The sequence below is a fragment of the Cyclospora cayetanensis genome, unplaced genomic scaffold, assembly GCF_002999335.1.
Source record: "Cyclospora cayetanensis isolate NF1_C8 unplaced genomic scaffold, CcayRef3 CcayRef3_contig_33, whole genome shotgun sequence".
Lineage (NCBI taxonomy): Eukaryota > Apicomplexa > Conoidasida > Eucoccidiorida > Eimeriidae > Cyclospora > Cyclospora cayetanensis.
The window spans coordinates 50374-64209 of NW_020312292.1; the positions used below are offsets into that span (position 1 = coordinate 50374).

Sequence of the window (13836 nt, forward strand, 5' to 3'; positions counted from 1 at the left end):
GCTGAAATAAGCCTGCAAACGTCTGATGGCCCACGTGGCTCAGTGTTTCCATTGCATCGAGCTCTCGTGGACCCCTCATACACCCCAGTTGCCTTCCTCCTTCGCGTCACCTCGACTCCCAGTCGTTGGCTGTCGGAATCCCGACCCAAGCTTCAGCAGGCTTAAGAGGGCCAAAGGCACTCTAATAAAGAGGCCCTATTTCTTAGGCTCATTTTTTGGCTCCCCTTCGCATGCCTGAACAGTTTGGCCTTGCTCTGTCTTTCTCTCTCTTCCTCTCCCCAACCTTCCCAGGCGGCTTTTTTCTGCACAATCGGGTATTTGAGGGAGACGATACGCCAAAAGATTGCCCTACAGAAGTCGCTGGGGCCTCGAGAGACTTTTGGCTTCTTAAGTGCCTGTCTCACCGTCTCCTCTTGCCTACACTTTCAACGAAGCGCGTCAGAATGCACGGAACGGTAACCCCAACGGCCTTGGCTACGGCGGGAGCAAGAGCCGATTGGACCGTTCTCCATGCGGTCCCCCGCTCCTCGAGTCTACAGCAACACCTTGTACACCAGCAGCTGCCGATGCAATGCGAGGCTGAAGAGGCACAAGCGGCAAAAGCGACGTCTGCTACCAATGCAGGGGCCCACGTGTCTTCTTCTCTGAAACGGCTACCCGATAGTCCCTGCGCTGACTTTTCCCTAGAAATCAACTTTCCAGATACAGCAAATGCAACCGCTGCAGCAGGAGAACCTCCAGCAGCAGGAGAACCTCCAGCAGCAGGAGAACCTCCAGCAGTAGGAGAACCTCCAGCAGTAGGAGAACCTCCAGCAGTAGGAGAACCTCCAGCAGCGCCAGCAACAACAGAACCGGCAATTGATGGAAGGACAGCATCGACAAAGTGCCGGGCGCCTTTCTCTGCCCCGCTTGGCTCAGTACCCCCGAGGTTCCTTTCGCCTTCACAGGAAGCCGCGGAAAATTCGGAGGCACCCATAGCCTCCTGCTGCTGCAGCTGCTTCCCTCCACCCCCGTTGCTTGTCGAGTGTCTTCACAGCTCAGTCACTGCCGCCGATCTGAGAGCGGCCTTCTGCCCTTTCGGCCCTTTGCGCTGCGTTTTAGCACCCCGAATCCTCTCAGAGGAGGTCCGAAGAAACAGTGATGGCCAAGTGGCAGGCTTCTCAAGGGGGGGCCGAGGCAGACGCTGGTCTTCTTTAGGTGGAAAAGGCATGCTGTGGTACAAGGATCTGGCCGCTTCAAGGGCGGCAGTTCACGCTCCGCCGCAAGTGTTTAGGGGCCTGCCCTGCTCGTTGCAGCCCTCACAGTCATTCTGGCAGAAGGGCCCTCTTCTACTGCAGGAGGGAGGCCCCCTTATGATTGGGCATGCCTGGCGAAGGTGCGGAAGGTGCAGCTCTGTGGCCTTCGAAGCAGCCGCAGCAGCACCTGCAGCAACAACTGCAGCACCCCAAACTCCAGCGGCTACAGGCGATGCTTTTGCATTGGCGCCCAAGATCTTTTTGGGGTGGCGTTTGGGGGACGACCAGCAACTGCGAATTGCATGGGCTGAAGAGGGATACGCCATTCTATTAGAATACCCTCTTCGGTCGCTCGCGAGTAGAGTGTTTATCCTGGAAGACTCGGATATTGTGACAGATGCGTGCGACACCAAACACAGCGGCGACAGCAAACGCGGACAGCTCTTGCTCTTTTGTCCAGAGCATGCACCCCGCGTTACGGTGTACAAGACGGTGGCGAACGACAGCGACAGTGCAGGCTCCATGATTAGAGCTCCCGATGCCCCAGAAGGCCCTCGCGAGCGGCTGGTGGTGGACAGCGCTGAGGAGGAGGCAGCAAGTGCAGTCGCTGCGTTGCTGCTCGGGGGGGAGGGCGACCTCATGGCCCCTCTGCGGTGTCACCGATGGGGGGTAGGGGCGACGGGGAGAAGCGCTCTGCAGTCTGCTTTGTTGCAAAGACTAGGGGACTGCAGGGATCTGTTGGTGCAACTCCCGCCCTGTCCAGCAGCGTGCGAAGGAGCAGCCAACAGCCGGGGAGAAGAATTCTGGGTGACGGAGCTACGAAGGCATGGCCTCCTCATCGGTACTGAGGGTGGGAAAGGGATGCCCTCTCGCGTTTATATAACTCAGGAACCCCGAGAGAGGGAGAGGCATATGTGCTGCATATCCGAAGCAGTCCTCTACAGAGACCTCTCACGCCTTAAGGACCTCCCATTTGTGGCTACGCTGCCTAGCAGCGTTCACCAAAAGAGCTCCCAATCGAAAGGATGCAGCAACTGTCCTGCGGCTGCTGCCGCTGCCTCTTTCAATACCTTGATCGATTCTAAATCGGCTGCTGCACTGGCAGCGCCTAGAAATGCTGGGGGAAGTGCGCCACCAGCAGGATCCGTATTGACTCCTCAGGAGGAAGCACCCAAGGAAGAAACGAACGATGCCGCTAAAGCTGCGCTTTCGAGCTTACCCTCTCCTGCTGCGTGGCTTCTATGGGCAGAAATGCAGCAGCTGCTTTCTTTTGGGGGCCTCCCCCCGCCGGCCCTATTTGAGATCTCCTATTCAAGTCTCCCGCATATTCCCTGCACCCTGGATATACCTTCGGAAGGGGTGTCGACGGCCCTTTTGCCTTTGGCTGCCGTCCTAGCGGACCCTCAACAAGATGCAAACGTCCTGAGAGAGGTCCTTAAGATCTTAGCCGAGGAGATTATGATGCAGCAGGAGCCGATTTTTGCTTTCCCTCCATGTGATCGGCTGCACGCCCTGCTGCAGCAAAAAGAGTATGTTTTCCCTCTGCAATCGCACGCGCATTTCATGACGTGGGTAGAAGCGTCGGACTTGATATAGGTTTCCCGATCATGGGATTTGGAAACCCCTCAAGTGTGTAGAAGCACCAACCGCAGCAGGACCAACACTCCAGAGAGCATGCGGAACCGAGTTGACGGGCTGCAACAGTGTCTCTGCGATGGTTTGGCGCAGGTCCCTCTTTCTACAGCCCCTCTGCTGCCCTCAAGGCAGCAGTGAGATCGTGCACCTTCAATTGACGCCTTTGAGAGTCATTTGCAGGGGGCCCTTCGTTGAAAGGACAAATAGGCTGACGCGCCTTTTTGCGTCCTTCGCCGCTGGAGGCGCCTTCGTCCGCGTAACTATTGCCGAGGAAACTGGATCTAAACTTTACGGCAAAAGCGTGGCAGGTTTTCCCGCTATACTGCTGTTGCCGATGTATCCCACTGCACGCTTGCCAACGCAGGGACCGTGCAATGCAGGGAGCCGCACTCGTGGGCCATTCGACATCAGCATCCTGAACCAAGCGTCGGCAGACGTTTTGCATTTTGTGCTTTCCGTTGCGCACTTGCGTCTCAGGGGCATCTGCAGACCTCCTGCCGACTCGTCAGAAGATGTCTTGGTGGCCGTATTGTCAGAGGAATCTCCGTGGGGCACCTCCGATTCGTGCTTCTTGGTGTCTCTCTCGCGCAACTCAGAAAAGGCGGTTACTGGGCGCTTAACGCCGCCGGTCAGCCTCGACACTAAACTGTAATTTCGAATTTAAGACTCTCCTCAATTGACTGAAGAGAGACATGGAGGGACGTTCTTTCTGTGCGCCTTTGCGTTTTGACAACGCCCGGATGCAGAGATTGCCAGTTTGTCGAGCCTTTGCTTTAGACTACTTACACTCCGCGGTCTCTTCGCATCCTCGAGCAGCAAATATGCAAACAGGAATATCATTGTCTGATGCGCAGCAGCCTCCATAAGGCGAGCGGACATCCTACGGGCGCTGGGATCTCTGAGCTGCTCAACCCCCGGGCTTTTTGGAAGGCAGTTTGGAATCTGCGTGAGCAGCACAACTCCCACCTTGAGCGTTACGAAGGAGGCCATCAACGTACAGCCCGACATTACCTCCGCCTCCGTCGACAGAGCCTTTCAGCCTACACAATACAGTCCAAGGAAAGACCAAGTTTTCTGCTTTACGGGTAAGCAGTGCCAGTAGACAGCAAACGAACTCCGGATATCCATCTCACATCGAAAGGCTGAGAATTCTTTTCTTGCTTCAAATGAGACGAACGCCCCCAAACAACCTGAACGCCACATCTTCTTCTGAAACCCTGTTCACGAAATTTCTGATGCAATCGGCGTTTCTGCTGCAGACGGATGCGGATTCATGTCAGCCCGGTTTTGGCATCGCCTTGCCACTGCATACCCCCAGTACAGGAGATGCAGCGCCGTGCAGATGCGACTGGGGGGCTTTAAAGGGATGTTGGCACTTCACCCGTGCTTCCCAGAGAGCTTGCTAGAGAAGGGTCATGACATCATTGCGCACCACTCCATGCTGAAGTTTGACTGCCCAATCCTGGTGAGCCCTTTTACCGAATATAGTCGCTGTTTTCCCACATCTGTGGCAGCACCTAAGCGGCTGGCCCGAAGGCACCCGGAGTCGACCTTTTCAGGAATCCTAGCTTGGGTTTTTCCTCGCACAGAGAGACCCTTGCATCACTCGAGGTGTCGCTTTGCTTGCGTATTCACAGAAACTGGAAGTTAATGACTCCTCTCGCAGACTTGCCGCGTTTCTGAACCACCAGGTGCGTCACAGGGTGTACAATACACACCCATCCCAGTAGACAACAGGGCTTTAGCAGACCGCTGCCTTCGCTTGCTTTGTTCTTCCCCTTGTGCCTTTGCCTTTTCCTGTAACGAGAGAGAATTTACCACAGTCAGGCATGCAAGATGTAGCATTTCCTGCCGTACAGGTTATCCTGGTGCTTGATTCTCAACGCGTCCCCTTCCGGGTCTTTGAAGCCTTACAGCAGAAAATGCTGAATCTTTTGAGTACTGGAAGCTCAGGCCGTAAGCTCTCTAAGCCTTCTAGCATATACATTCTTCTGCGTGCACAGCAGGTGCGCGCCTGCGCGCATTTTTCGTTCGCTGCACTCCACCGACAGGCCCACGCTCCCTTGGCTTGGATTACTTCAGAGAAAAGCTCAAGGATCTTTTGAATTCAAGTTTTTGCAAAAGTGCTTCTGTGTGACAGGATCCTCGCTGCTAACCTTGCTGCACTGCGCGGAGACGGACCAGGATACCCGCGGCCCTGCAACTCGGATCGTCTATGAATTGCTGCAAAGTTGCTCCTTCAGCCTCAAGGAGCCCTTCTTGAAGGGTGTAGTGGCAGCAACGGAGATGCAGCATCTCCGCCTACTGAAACAGAAGGCCCGCATATTTGTCGAGGCAAGTCTGAGGAGGCATAAAGTATTCGAAAGCCGCACAGCTTGGCCAAAGCCGTTTCGAGACTCTGTCGGAGCCTCATACACCCCCGCTATGCCAGAAACCTTCTTCGAACGCCTCTTATTTGCATTAATGCTAGATAGGTGACACAAAGGCTGCTTTGTGCACCTTTTCTACAGCTTTGTGATTTGCTTCCTGTGCCACCAGAAAGGGGCCTACCTCTTTGGAGTAGCGGACCCAACCCATACCCTGCTGTATGATCACGGCTGGCGGCGGCAATGCAGAGTTAGCCATGGATGTTCTGGCTTACCTGAGGTGTTCGTGCACCTGACGAAGCCAGCCCTCCCACCCTGGGAGCTTTGTGGGGGCTGGAGTGAAGCAGCAGCAGCTGGCAGCGGCAGCAGTTCCCTTGACACCCCAGTATTGCCAGCACTGAAAGTAGCCAAAGCGGTCCCATGGGTCTCATCAGCCAGCAGCGTAGCCCCCACTTCTGAAGTTCTTTCAGGCGTTGTTGCGATTATTAAGTCTCCTTGCCTGCATCCGGGGGACTTACAGCTCTGCTATGCGGTACGCCAAGGAGAAGGCTGCGTGCCGTGTGGCGGTGCATCCTCGAGGCTGCTCAACCCTTGTCGTATGGCTCTGCTATTTGGTCTGGAGCAGTGCCTGTGGAGTTTGACGCTTGCTTTGCAGGTTGGCCCCGAAGACCTGCCTCCAGATTCTCCTCTAAGGGCCCCATTTGAGCGCGAGCCAACAACAGAGGATCCAGATCCTCCATGCTTCGCCTTTAGAGATCTCGTGGTGTTCCCCTCCCCTCCGCTTGGCTCATACACGGAAAGTGCAGATGGGATCTGGCCCCCTGTTGATTCCCGTCATCCAGCAGTTTTCCGGTGAGCGTCTTTGCTTGTTCCCAGACCTGAGAGAGCCTGATGCAGCGGCTCATGAACTGCAGCACGCACACGATCAAGCCATTATCATTGTTGTCATCATCTAGGAAGCGCGCGTGACAACACGACTCAAAAGCATAGGCAGTCACAGTGCACCCTCGCCTCCACATATCACCCTTCGCCCCGTCCCTTGTTTGTTTTCCTGTTGCCCTTGACAAAATGCAGCAACCAAGGGCCAGGCCTCCAGTACTGTTTTCGGGATATTCCCAACATGCTGTCTGGAGGAGACTTGGACGGCGACAGATACTGGATCATTTGGGAGCCTTCGATCGTGCAACCGCTGCTGGAGAACTGGAAAAGGGGCCTTGCTGCCCCCCCCTCCTCTGTGCATGAGCCAGCCATCAATGCCCACCCTGAAGAGCCACAGGGGTTTGTGAGCACCAGCGGCCAGCTCACTGGGCCTGTCACCTGCGACGATGCCCTGTCTAGCGGCAGCAGGAGCAGCGGCAGCAGCAGGACCGGCAGTGAGACGGAGGTGTATAGCGACACGAGTGATGCAGCAGCAAGTAGCTGCACCAAGGCTACAGCAAACGGTAGACAGGAGGAACACCGGCAGACTGGTGGCTGGCAAGCGTCAATACCCGCAACAGCCTCACTTACAAGGTCCCAGGAGAAACATGAGGCAGCCTCAGAGGAGTCACGCAGAGAGGCCTACGTGAAGGTGGAAGCACAGCAGGCAAAGAAAGGGAATGCGGCGGGGAACTCACTATTGGGGGAAACGGAGTCGGCTGAAGGCAATAACACCCATAAGCAGAGGACAGACGCTCCGCAGGACGCAGACATAGTACTGCACAGGAAAGGCAAACGTGAAGAAGACGAACCTACGCGCAAGAGGGTGGGCCTCTTGGGTACAGGACCGACAGAGCGGCAAGACATTGAAAAGCTCACGCGGTTTCTGCTACGCGTCCAAGGCCTGTGTCAACTGGGCGTCATTTCGAATACGCACTTGCGCTTGTGCCACTCCCCTAATGCCTACTACGAGGAGAACCCCTTGAAGGCCAAGGGCTTCAACCGGTTGTCTCTGGCTCTTGCTGACCTCGCCGCTGCTGCAGTAGATGCCCCCAAAACGGGAAAAAAGGTTGTACTGAAAAAGCGTCTGCGCTGCGTGTTAATGCCCCACTTCTTAGTGAGGCCCGAAAAGCGACATGCGGACTTCGCGGGGTTTCCAGGGGAGATAGCATCTAGAGTTATTGCTTCAAGAAGTCTCCTTGGAAGCCTGTACGACCGCGTCCTGCCACATGCTCTACTAGCAACGCCTTCCTATCTGACTCCCAGGGCACTGTCGGGTAAGCCTCTGATGCCTCGATCAAAGACAGACCCGCTGATATCTTGCTATACAGACGGGCTCGCGTCGGCGACAAAAATCCAATCAGTAAAGACAGGAGAGGCATTCGCATGTGGATTCCTTACGTACCTAGGGTTGCTGCCTCGAGCAAAAAAAGCGCTGCAAAGTGTTGCGACTAGTGCAGCTACTCCCGCTTTTTTCTGCGAAGACGGGGTTTTGCAGCAAACGGCGGTGCTGTCTCGCTCTGTTGTGCAGGCAACTCCGATCCACGCCTATTCGCCCCCTTGCGGGTTAAAGTCACGTGGGGTGGCGTGCAGTACAAGGAGGAGGCACAGCGCCTCTGCGCTGGTGACGGCCGGGTTCACATGCTTCTGGCTGACGTAGAGCTTCCAGCCTCTCTCCTTATTGGGGGGCCTTCTCCCCCCGATTATGCGCATCGTGGAGCTCCTGGCGGCACCCTTACAGCTCTCCGCTTCTCATTTCCTAACTGCCTTGTCTGCGCGCAACGGTAAGAAGGCTGCCGCATCAGCTGACACCTAGCTGCTTCTCCTGGCTCGTACTTCCATCGTCCTCACCTACTTGGTGTGTTGCGTCGTTTCACCTCTGGCCAAAAGCTTTACTGGAGCTCTAAAGCGCTTTGCTGCGCTGCGTTTCGTGCATACGTGCGTGCGTGCATGCGTGCTCTACAGCAGCAGCTGCAGCCTAGCACCTGCAAGGGGGCCTCCTGGTGCCTGCTGTCTTCGCGTTCCAGCCAGCGCCCCGGGAGCCTTGCAGTCTCGCCGCGTCGAGTGCATCTTGGTGCATCAGGAGGCGAGCGTTGGGGATTCGATTCCTTATCCGCTGCTCTATTGCTCCCTCAGCTGCTCCCTCGGTCTCCCTGTTGGCGATGCCGTTGCTGCGGTGACGCAACTAACTCTTGGAGGCACGTCCTTGCCCTGTAACGCCAGCACTCTAGCTGCTGGAGTGGTGTCTACAACTAGACCGTTGCTTGTCCGTATGCAAAAATGCAGCAGCTCTGGGAGCTTGCGCTCGAGGCTGGCCTCTCTATCTAGCCTTGCTATTTTTTGTCAGCTACAGCTGCTTATGGGTGGATGGACGTCTGCTCGTCCTGCTGGCTTGGCCTTCATACACTGCACAACGAAGGCGTTCTTCCCGTATTTATACTGTGCTGCAGTCGCTGTGGAGTACGTGGAGGCTTGCTCCGGAGAGGTCCTTGTAAGCCCCGCAGCCTTTGGAGCAGCGTGTGTCCTTCCCTCGCCTCCTCTTTGGGGGGGCGACCAGCACGCGGTGTATGTTCATTGCTCTAAAGCTGTCGAGGACCTGCAGGTAAGGGAATAATGAGGCCGTGACGGAATGGAAAAGCCACTGAGAATTTTCCAATCTCAGCTAACGGGTGCTCCTGCAGTGCTCGCTGCTGCGGCAGCTGCATGTGCACCCGCTGCCCTGCGGAGCGCGCTCCTGTGGCTGCTTTTGTTTGCTGAATCCTGAGACACAGGAGGGCGAACCGGCCTTTTCTCCGTGCAGGCCCTCAAGAGCGCCATCAACCACCACCTGGGGGCCCTTGTACCGTTCTCGCTTCCTCCCTCAGCTCTGCTACAGAGGTTGACTGTGCTCTCCGACAACAGCAGCAACAGCGGCAAGACTTCCCCAATCTACCTCGGAGAACTTGGCTCAGACAGCCCCCTCGCAGCGCAACTATTATCTTTTCTCTTTCATAGAGGCACTGGGTCGGATTGCTGCGCGATTCCCTCCGGAGAAGACAGAGAGGAGCCCCTGGTTCTGCTCTCGCGCACTCCTGACGGAGTGACCTGGGAAGACTGGCGGGATGTTTCCTGGCTGCCTGAGCTGCCGCGTGAGCTGTTTCTGCTGCGGTGCATTTCCGTTGGTCCGCTCTTGGGAAGCAACCCTAGCCACAAAAGCGGCGATGACAAACAAGCGCTGCAAACGAGTGAAATGATCTCAGCCGATCGGCTGCTAGAACAGCTCACGCGTTTGGTGAACGCAGCAGTAACAAGCCAGCAAGCGAAGGCCTTGCAGCTATGTCCGCACTTGCGCCCCCGCCTAGACGTCTCTTCCCCTCCCGTTGCAGCTGTGTACAGGGGGGAAGGGTCTCTAAGAAAAAACGCAAAGCTCTTTGTTGTGTTGGACGTGAGGAGTCACAAGGGACCCTTGGACGCTAGGAAACACATTGTTGCCCCTGCTGCGTACCCGCATTTGCAGATGCACCTAAGAAAGCGTTTCCTCTCTTGTTTTCCACGTGCTGAAAAAAAACAGGGCGACTGCCTTAAGGGAACCCGGCTTTTAAGTCCTTCCGCGGGTCGCATTGCTGGGAGCTTTTCAGCCATCTTTGAAGGTTTTACGTTGCTGTGTCTCAGCGCCCCCTCACCGGGCTTTGCCTTCTTCTCCTTCTGGACGATCTGCTAGCCAAGTTGCCAACAAGCTGGACTCCGGGCTTCAAAGGAATGAAGCTTTTTCAAGTCCTAGGTCTCAGGATTCAAATACCCCAGCAGGTTACTGATTGCTTCGAAGAGCCCCTATTCAAAGCCTTGCAGAAGAGCTCAACGTTCGGCGAAGGCGCCATGGATGTGCCAGGTGTCAAGACACTCATGCAACATCACTGGAAGGAGCGGAAACATCTGCACGTGCAGCTTTCCGAACAATGGCTGGAGCAACAGGAACGGCAAGAGCTTACCTCGCACGTGGTTGCTTCTCGATTGTTGCGGCAGGCAACGGAAAGCGTTGCTCTCCAAGAGGCCGCACAGCCAAAAGACATAATCCCCACCAGCAAGTGTAGGTAGTGGACTCCTCGAGACGCTAAAAAGACTCCAAAGGTTGCTCCTTGCCAGCGACTCAAGCATATCAGGCTTGCCCCTTTGCTTGTGTCTCTATCCACCCCTTACCTGATACGAGGGCCCAGTAAGAATTTCTAAAGAAGTCCAGTCATAGCCTAGTCCAACAAAATCTGCATTGAATTGCAAAGTAACGCCCCCGGCCTTCTTATTCATTTCGGTTGAGGGCTAACTAGCTAGCCAGGTATGCTGGGCGAGTTGGTCGTATGCGCCTGCTCACTGCTATGGCGTGCATGTTCTGTGCGTTTGCGTGTCTTCTCTTTAGACAAAGCTACTCTTGTGTTTAGCAGCTCCTGGGGTGCCTCATCCTTCTTGCGATTCCATTCAAAGGGGATCGGATTTCCTCAAGAGGTGACTCTCTACCGGCCTCCGCTGCCTGTTGAAGCAAAGCTAAGTCCCTTCTGGCCAGGAGTGCACTGGGCTGTACGGAAGCAGGCTAAAGAGCAACGGGAGGTTCTGAATGCAGGTGAGCCTGCTAGAGTTGCTGGACTGGCTGAACTTTCTGTATCTATCCGTGGCTGTATCTGCAGAGCAACAGCACTAAACGATGCAACAGGGCTACCCTGTCAAAACGCTATGCTTTGGCACCCCTGTGCATTTGCAGCCATGAAGGCGACACCTAAGAGCCCTTGTCCAACGGCAGAGGGCGATGAGGAGGCGTCCACACGGCGTTTTAGTGCACCAGAACCACACAACTTGGCGTCACTTCCATTGTCTAAGCTTCCTTCCTGGCACTTACGCAGAAGGGGCGTCAACACACAAAGAGACTTAATCGCACTGCTTGAAGAGCTCTACCATGGAGCTTTGCCGCTACCCATTAGCACGCTAGAAGGCCTCTACGGAGCACTCCCCGGAAACTCATACGGGAGTCTGTATGCGAACCCCTGCACGGAACCACAGGCAGTGTCCTTAGACCTAGACCTGCTCTCTTACTGCCCCGACCGGCTGCTGGAGTTTATAACAGAAGTAGCAAGTCTAAAGCTCGCGTGGGATAGGGCCGTGCGGCATCTGATGTTTCGGTTTGGAGTGCGAGACGAGGCTTCCCTCCTCTCAGGTCAAATAGATCCTGAGGCTGTGGTTTCGTTGGGTCACATGGAGAGCTGGCCACTCAAGGCAAGAAACTCAAAAATGCTCAAGTAGAAATTCAATTGCTGAGGCTCTGTCCTTTGCCCTTCTCACTGCTTTGGGGGATCTGTACCAAGAGCTTCTTCATGCCTCATGGAGAATTTCTGTGCCGCATCGGTTTCAGAGCCTGGTCTTGCTTGGCTGCTTCAAACCTTCACTCTTTCTTCGCTCATATAGCGCTTTCAAGAACTGATTGCTGGTATGCTGGTGTCTTTCTGCTGCGTTGTGCCTCACTAGATGTTACTGAGCATTAGCGGCCTCTGCTGCTCCTTCATTCCCCGCCGTTTCTTTGGCCTGGATCTCAACTACGAGCAGAAACGCATCGTCGCTGTTACTGCCTACTACCTCTCGTACGTCCCTCAAGAAAAACTCGAGGCCTTCGTGGCCCTGCGGAAAAAACCTTTGAAGAAATCCCGCTTCACAGCGCCTCCTAGGTCATCGGAGGCGGATACCGAGGGGTCTCCTCCATTAAGCAGTGAAGAAATACGTGCTTTCGAAGCTTTAGGCATCTTAATTGCAGATACTCAGCCTCTGTCTCCCCTTATGACAAAAAACAACAGCACCGCGACAGCAGACAGCAGTAGCACAACAGCAGACACCAGGAGCACAACAGCAAGCAGCAGCATCACAGCAGCTGAGAGCAGGACCAACAGTCTAGACAGCGTACGCACAACTGCAGAAGGACGAAGACCTTCAATGTCACTTCAAGAAGCGCCCAATGCTCAACTCTTGCAGCACCCCGAACAAAGAAGCCCCTGGCAAGAGAAGACCCCGTCATCCAAAGAGGCAGAAGGCAGTGGCCGCTTCTCGGAAGAGCAAAGCCGAGTATTACACACGGGGATTAGAGGACCAGAGGACGCATGCAGCCCGAGGCAGCATCTACTCAAGCATCAGAGTCTGCAGCAGCAGCAGCTGTTTTCGTTCCCGTGGATGCTCTATAACAATGAGCTCAAAGACATAAAAGCCATTGCCCTTGGCAGCGGTGCGCTGCATGTCGCGTAAGATCTGTGCAAGCGGAAGCGAAATCGTCGGGTCTGCGAGCAGACCAGAAACGAATTCAACGCAGTATAAGAACAGAAATGCAGCAACTAGCCACAAGGAACCACAGGTAGCCATAACTAGATGATCTTGCCTACAGGTTGCACCTGGTATGTAACGGGCTCAGCTACACTCACACTTTTCTCGCTTATGCCAAATTCTACTAACTAGAGAACACTAAGGAATCGACTAAATGGTTTTAGGTTCGAATATCTTACATATTGCAGAATGTTGTTAGCCCCATACAAGTGGGCGCACACTTACCTGCGTGTGCGCTGATGCTATAAGCAACTAGCTGTGAATCTTTGGGGTGCGTGGAGGGCGCACCTACGCACACCATGGCTGGCCCCCTCTAAGCATGTCGGGAATTCCCAGGGGCACTGACAGGGAAAGTAGGATGACTTCTGAGAAGCATTGTCATGTTTCAATAAGTTTGTACTGAGTGTACAGTTAAGTATCTCCTCACAAAGGCCATAGATGAGAAGTTACAGTATGTCTCACCGCATGGTTCCATGCAGTTTTCCCCCGCCCATCCAGTGGCTATTGATGCAATGAGATGGCAGCTCCTCCTAGAGTAGATGTACGGCGTTGACCAAGCTATTTTGCAATTCTTTACTCTAGCTTTCTTTGGCAGTATGTTGCAAAAGCATCCTTTGGTGGTAGATGTGGATGCAGAATCAAGGGCTACTCAACAGCTGGTACAGAGCCATTATTTGATAGCCGATAGAATGTTTATGGAGGCATCCATGAGGCTCATGCTGGCCAAAATGTACGATAGCCAGAAGGGTGGACAAGTAATTGAACCTCTTATTCTGTTGCGCACTTTGTACCCTACAGATAAGGAGAAACGAGTGCTTGTTGCGGGATGTATATAACAAGGATACGCCCACGAAGGGTGGCCTTATTTATCGTAAAGGCAGTCTCGTGCCTAAGAGGATTACTGCATTATGTGACTCTAGACGCGGCCTGGTTGATCTGTGTATGCTGGGGACACCTCAACAACAAGCTGAAGGAGAATGGAGAAGGCTGCAGTAGGAGAAACTATCAGTGGCTGGGCGTCTTGAGAAGAATTAGGCTTTTGGTGTGCAGAAGCCACAACATAGGCTAACAATTGCCTCAACAGTGGTCTATCCCAGATCTTTTCGAAGTGTCCCGTCATGCAGTCGTAAGATGGGCAGCGACTTAGCAATCAGGCAGACAACCGGCAGGAGTACCACAAATAATGCACTACTTGTTTCAGAAGACTAGGGTTTCTCGGGTGTCTTTGGCTTGATAGAAAGAACTGCGGATTTAGAGCCTGTGGATATCAGGGCTCTGTCAGGCTTCCCTAATCTACATCCTTCGGACAGAAAATAATGCCAATGGTAACCCTCGCTCGTGAAACACAGGCGCCG

The 13836-nt window shown here is 54.5% G+C and overlaps 3 protein-coding genes across 3 annotated transcripts; all 3 read left to right on the forward strand.

The window, feature by feature from the left end:
• Nucleotides 1-443: 443 nt before the first annotated feature.
• Nucleotides 444-2831, forward strand: LOC113146482. The gene is made up of 2 exons (XM_026333943.1): nt 444-725; nt 948-2831. Exons 1-2 carry the CDS (start codon nt 444-446, stop codon nt 2829-2831), a joined length of 2166 nt encoding a protein of 721 aa, XP_026189728.1.
• A 118-nt stretch (nt 2832-2949) lies between these two features.
• Nucleotides 2950-4521, forward strand: LOC113146483. The gene is made up of 3 exons (XM_026333944.1): nt 2950-3178; nt 3728-3955; nt 4130-4521. Exons 1-3 carry the CDS (start codon nt 2950-2952, stop codon nt 4519-4521), a joined length of 849 nt encoding a protein of 282 aa, XP_026189729.1.
• Nucleotides 4522-5156: 635 nt separating this feature from the next.
• LOC34622736 lies at nt 5157-12406 on the forward strand. Its single transcript, XM_026333945.1, has 11 exons — nt 5157-5316; nt 5431-6088; nt 6311-7555; nt 7639-7938; nt 8120-8756; nt 8817-8882; nt 9030-9578; nt 9806-10220; nt 10545-11392; nt 11642-11974; nt 12140-12406. Exons 1-11 carry the CDS (start codon nt 5157-5159, stop codon nt 12404-12406), a joined length of 5478 nt encoding a protein of 1825 aa, XP_026189730.1.
• The last annotated feature ends 1430 nt before the right edge of the window (nt 12407-13836 follow it).

What these genes read in the sequence shown, in the direction of transcription:
- LOC113146482 (XM_026333943.1), top strand. Translation starts at nt 444, where the DNA reads ATGCACGGAACGGTAACCCCAACGGCCTTGGCTACGGCGGGAGCAAGA. An exon ending in CAGCAAATGCAACCGCTGCA is followed by an intron (nt 726 to 947) that starts GCAGGAGAACCT and finishes TCGCCTTCACAG; the next exon opens with GAAGCCGCGGAAAATTCGGA.
- LOC113146483 (XM_026333944.1), top strand. Translation starts at nt 2,950, where the DNA reads ATGGTTTGGCGCAGGTCCCTCTTTCTACAGCCCCTCTGCTGCCCTCAA. An exon ending in TTACGGCAAAAGCGTGGCAG is followed by an intron (nt 3,179 to 3,727) that starts GTTTTCCCGCTA and finishes GATGCGCAGCAG; the next exon opens with CCTCCATAAGGCGAGCGGAC. An exon ending in CCAAGTTTTCTGCTTTACGG is followed by an intron (nt 3,956 to 4,129) that starts GTAAGCAGTGCC and finishes TTTCTGCTGCAG; the next exon opens with ACGGATGCGGATTCATGTCA.
- LOC34622736 (XM_026333945.1), top strand. Translation starts at nt 5,157, where the DNA reads ATGCAGCATCTCCGCCTACTGAAACAGAAGGCCCGCATATTTGTCGAG. An exon ending in AAGCTGTCGAGGACCTGCAG is followed by an intron (nt 8,757 to 8,816) that starts GTAAGGGAATAA and finishes TTCCAATCTCAG; the next exon opens with CTAACGGGTGCTCCTGCAGT. An exon ending in AAAACAACAGCACCGCGACA is followed by an intron (nt 11,975 to 12,139) that starts GCAGACAGCAGT and finishes CAACTCTTGCAG; the next exon opens with CACCCCGAACAAAGAAGCCC.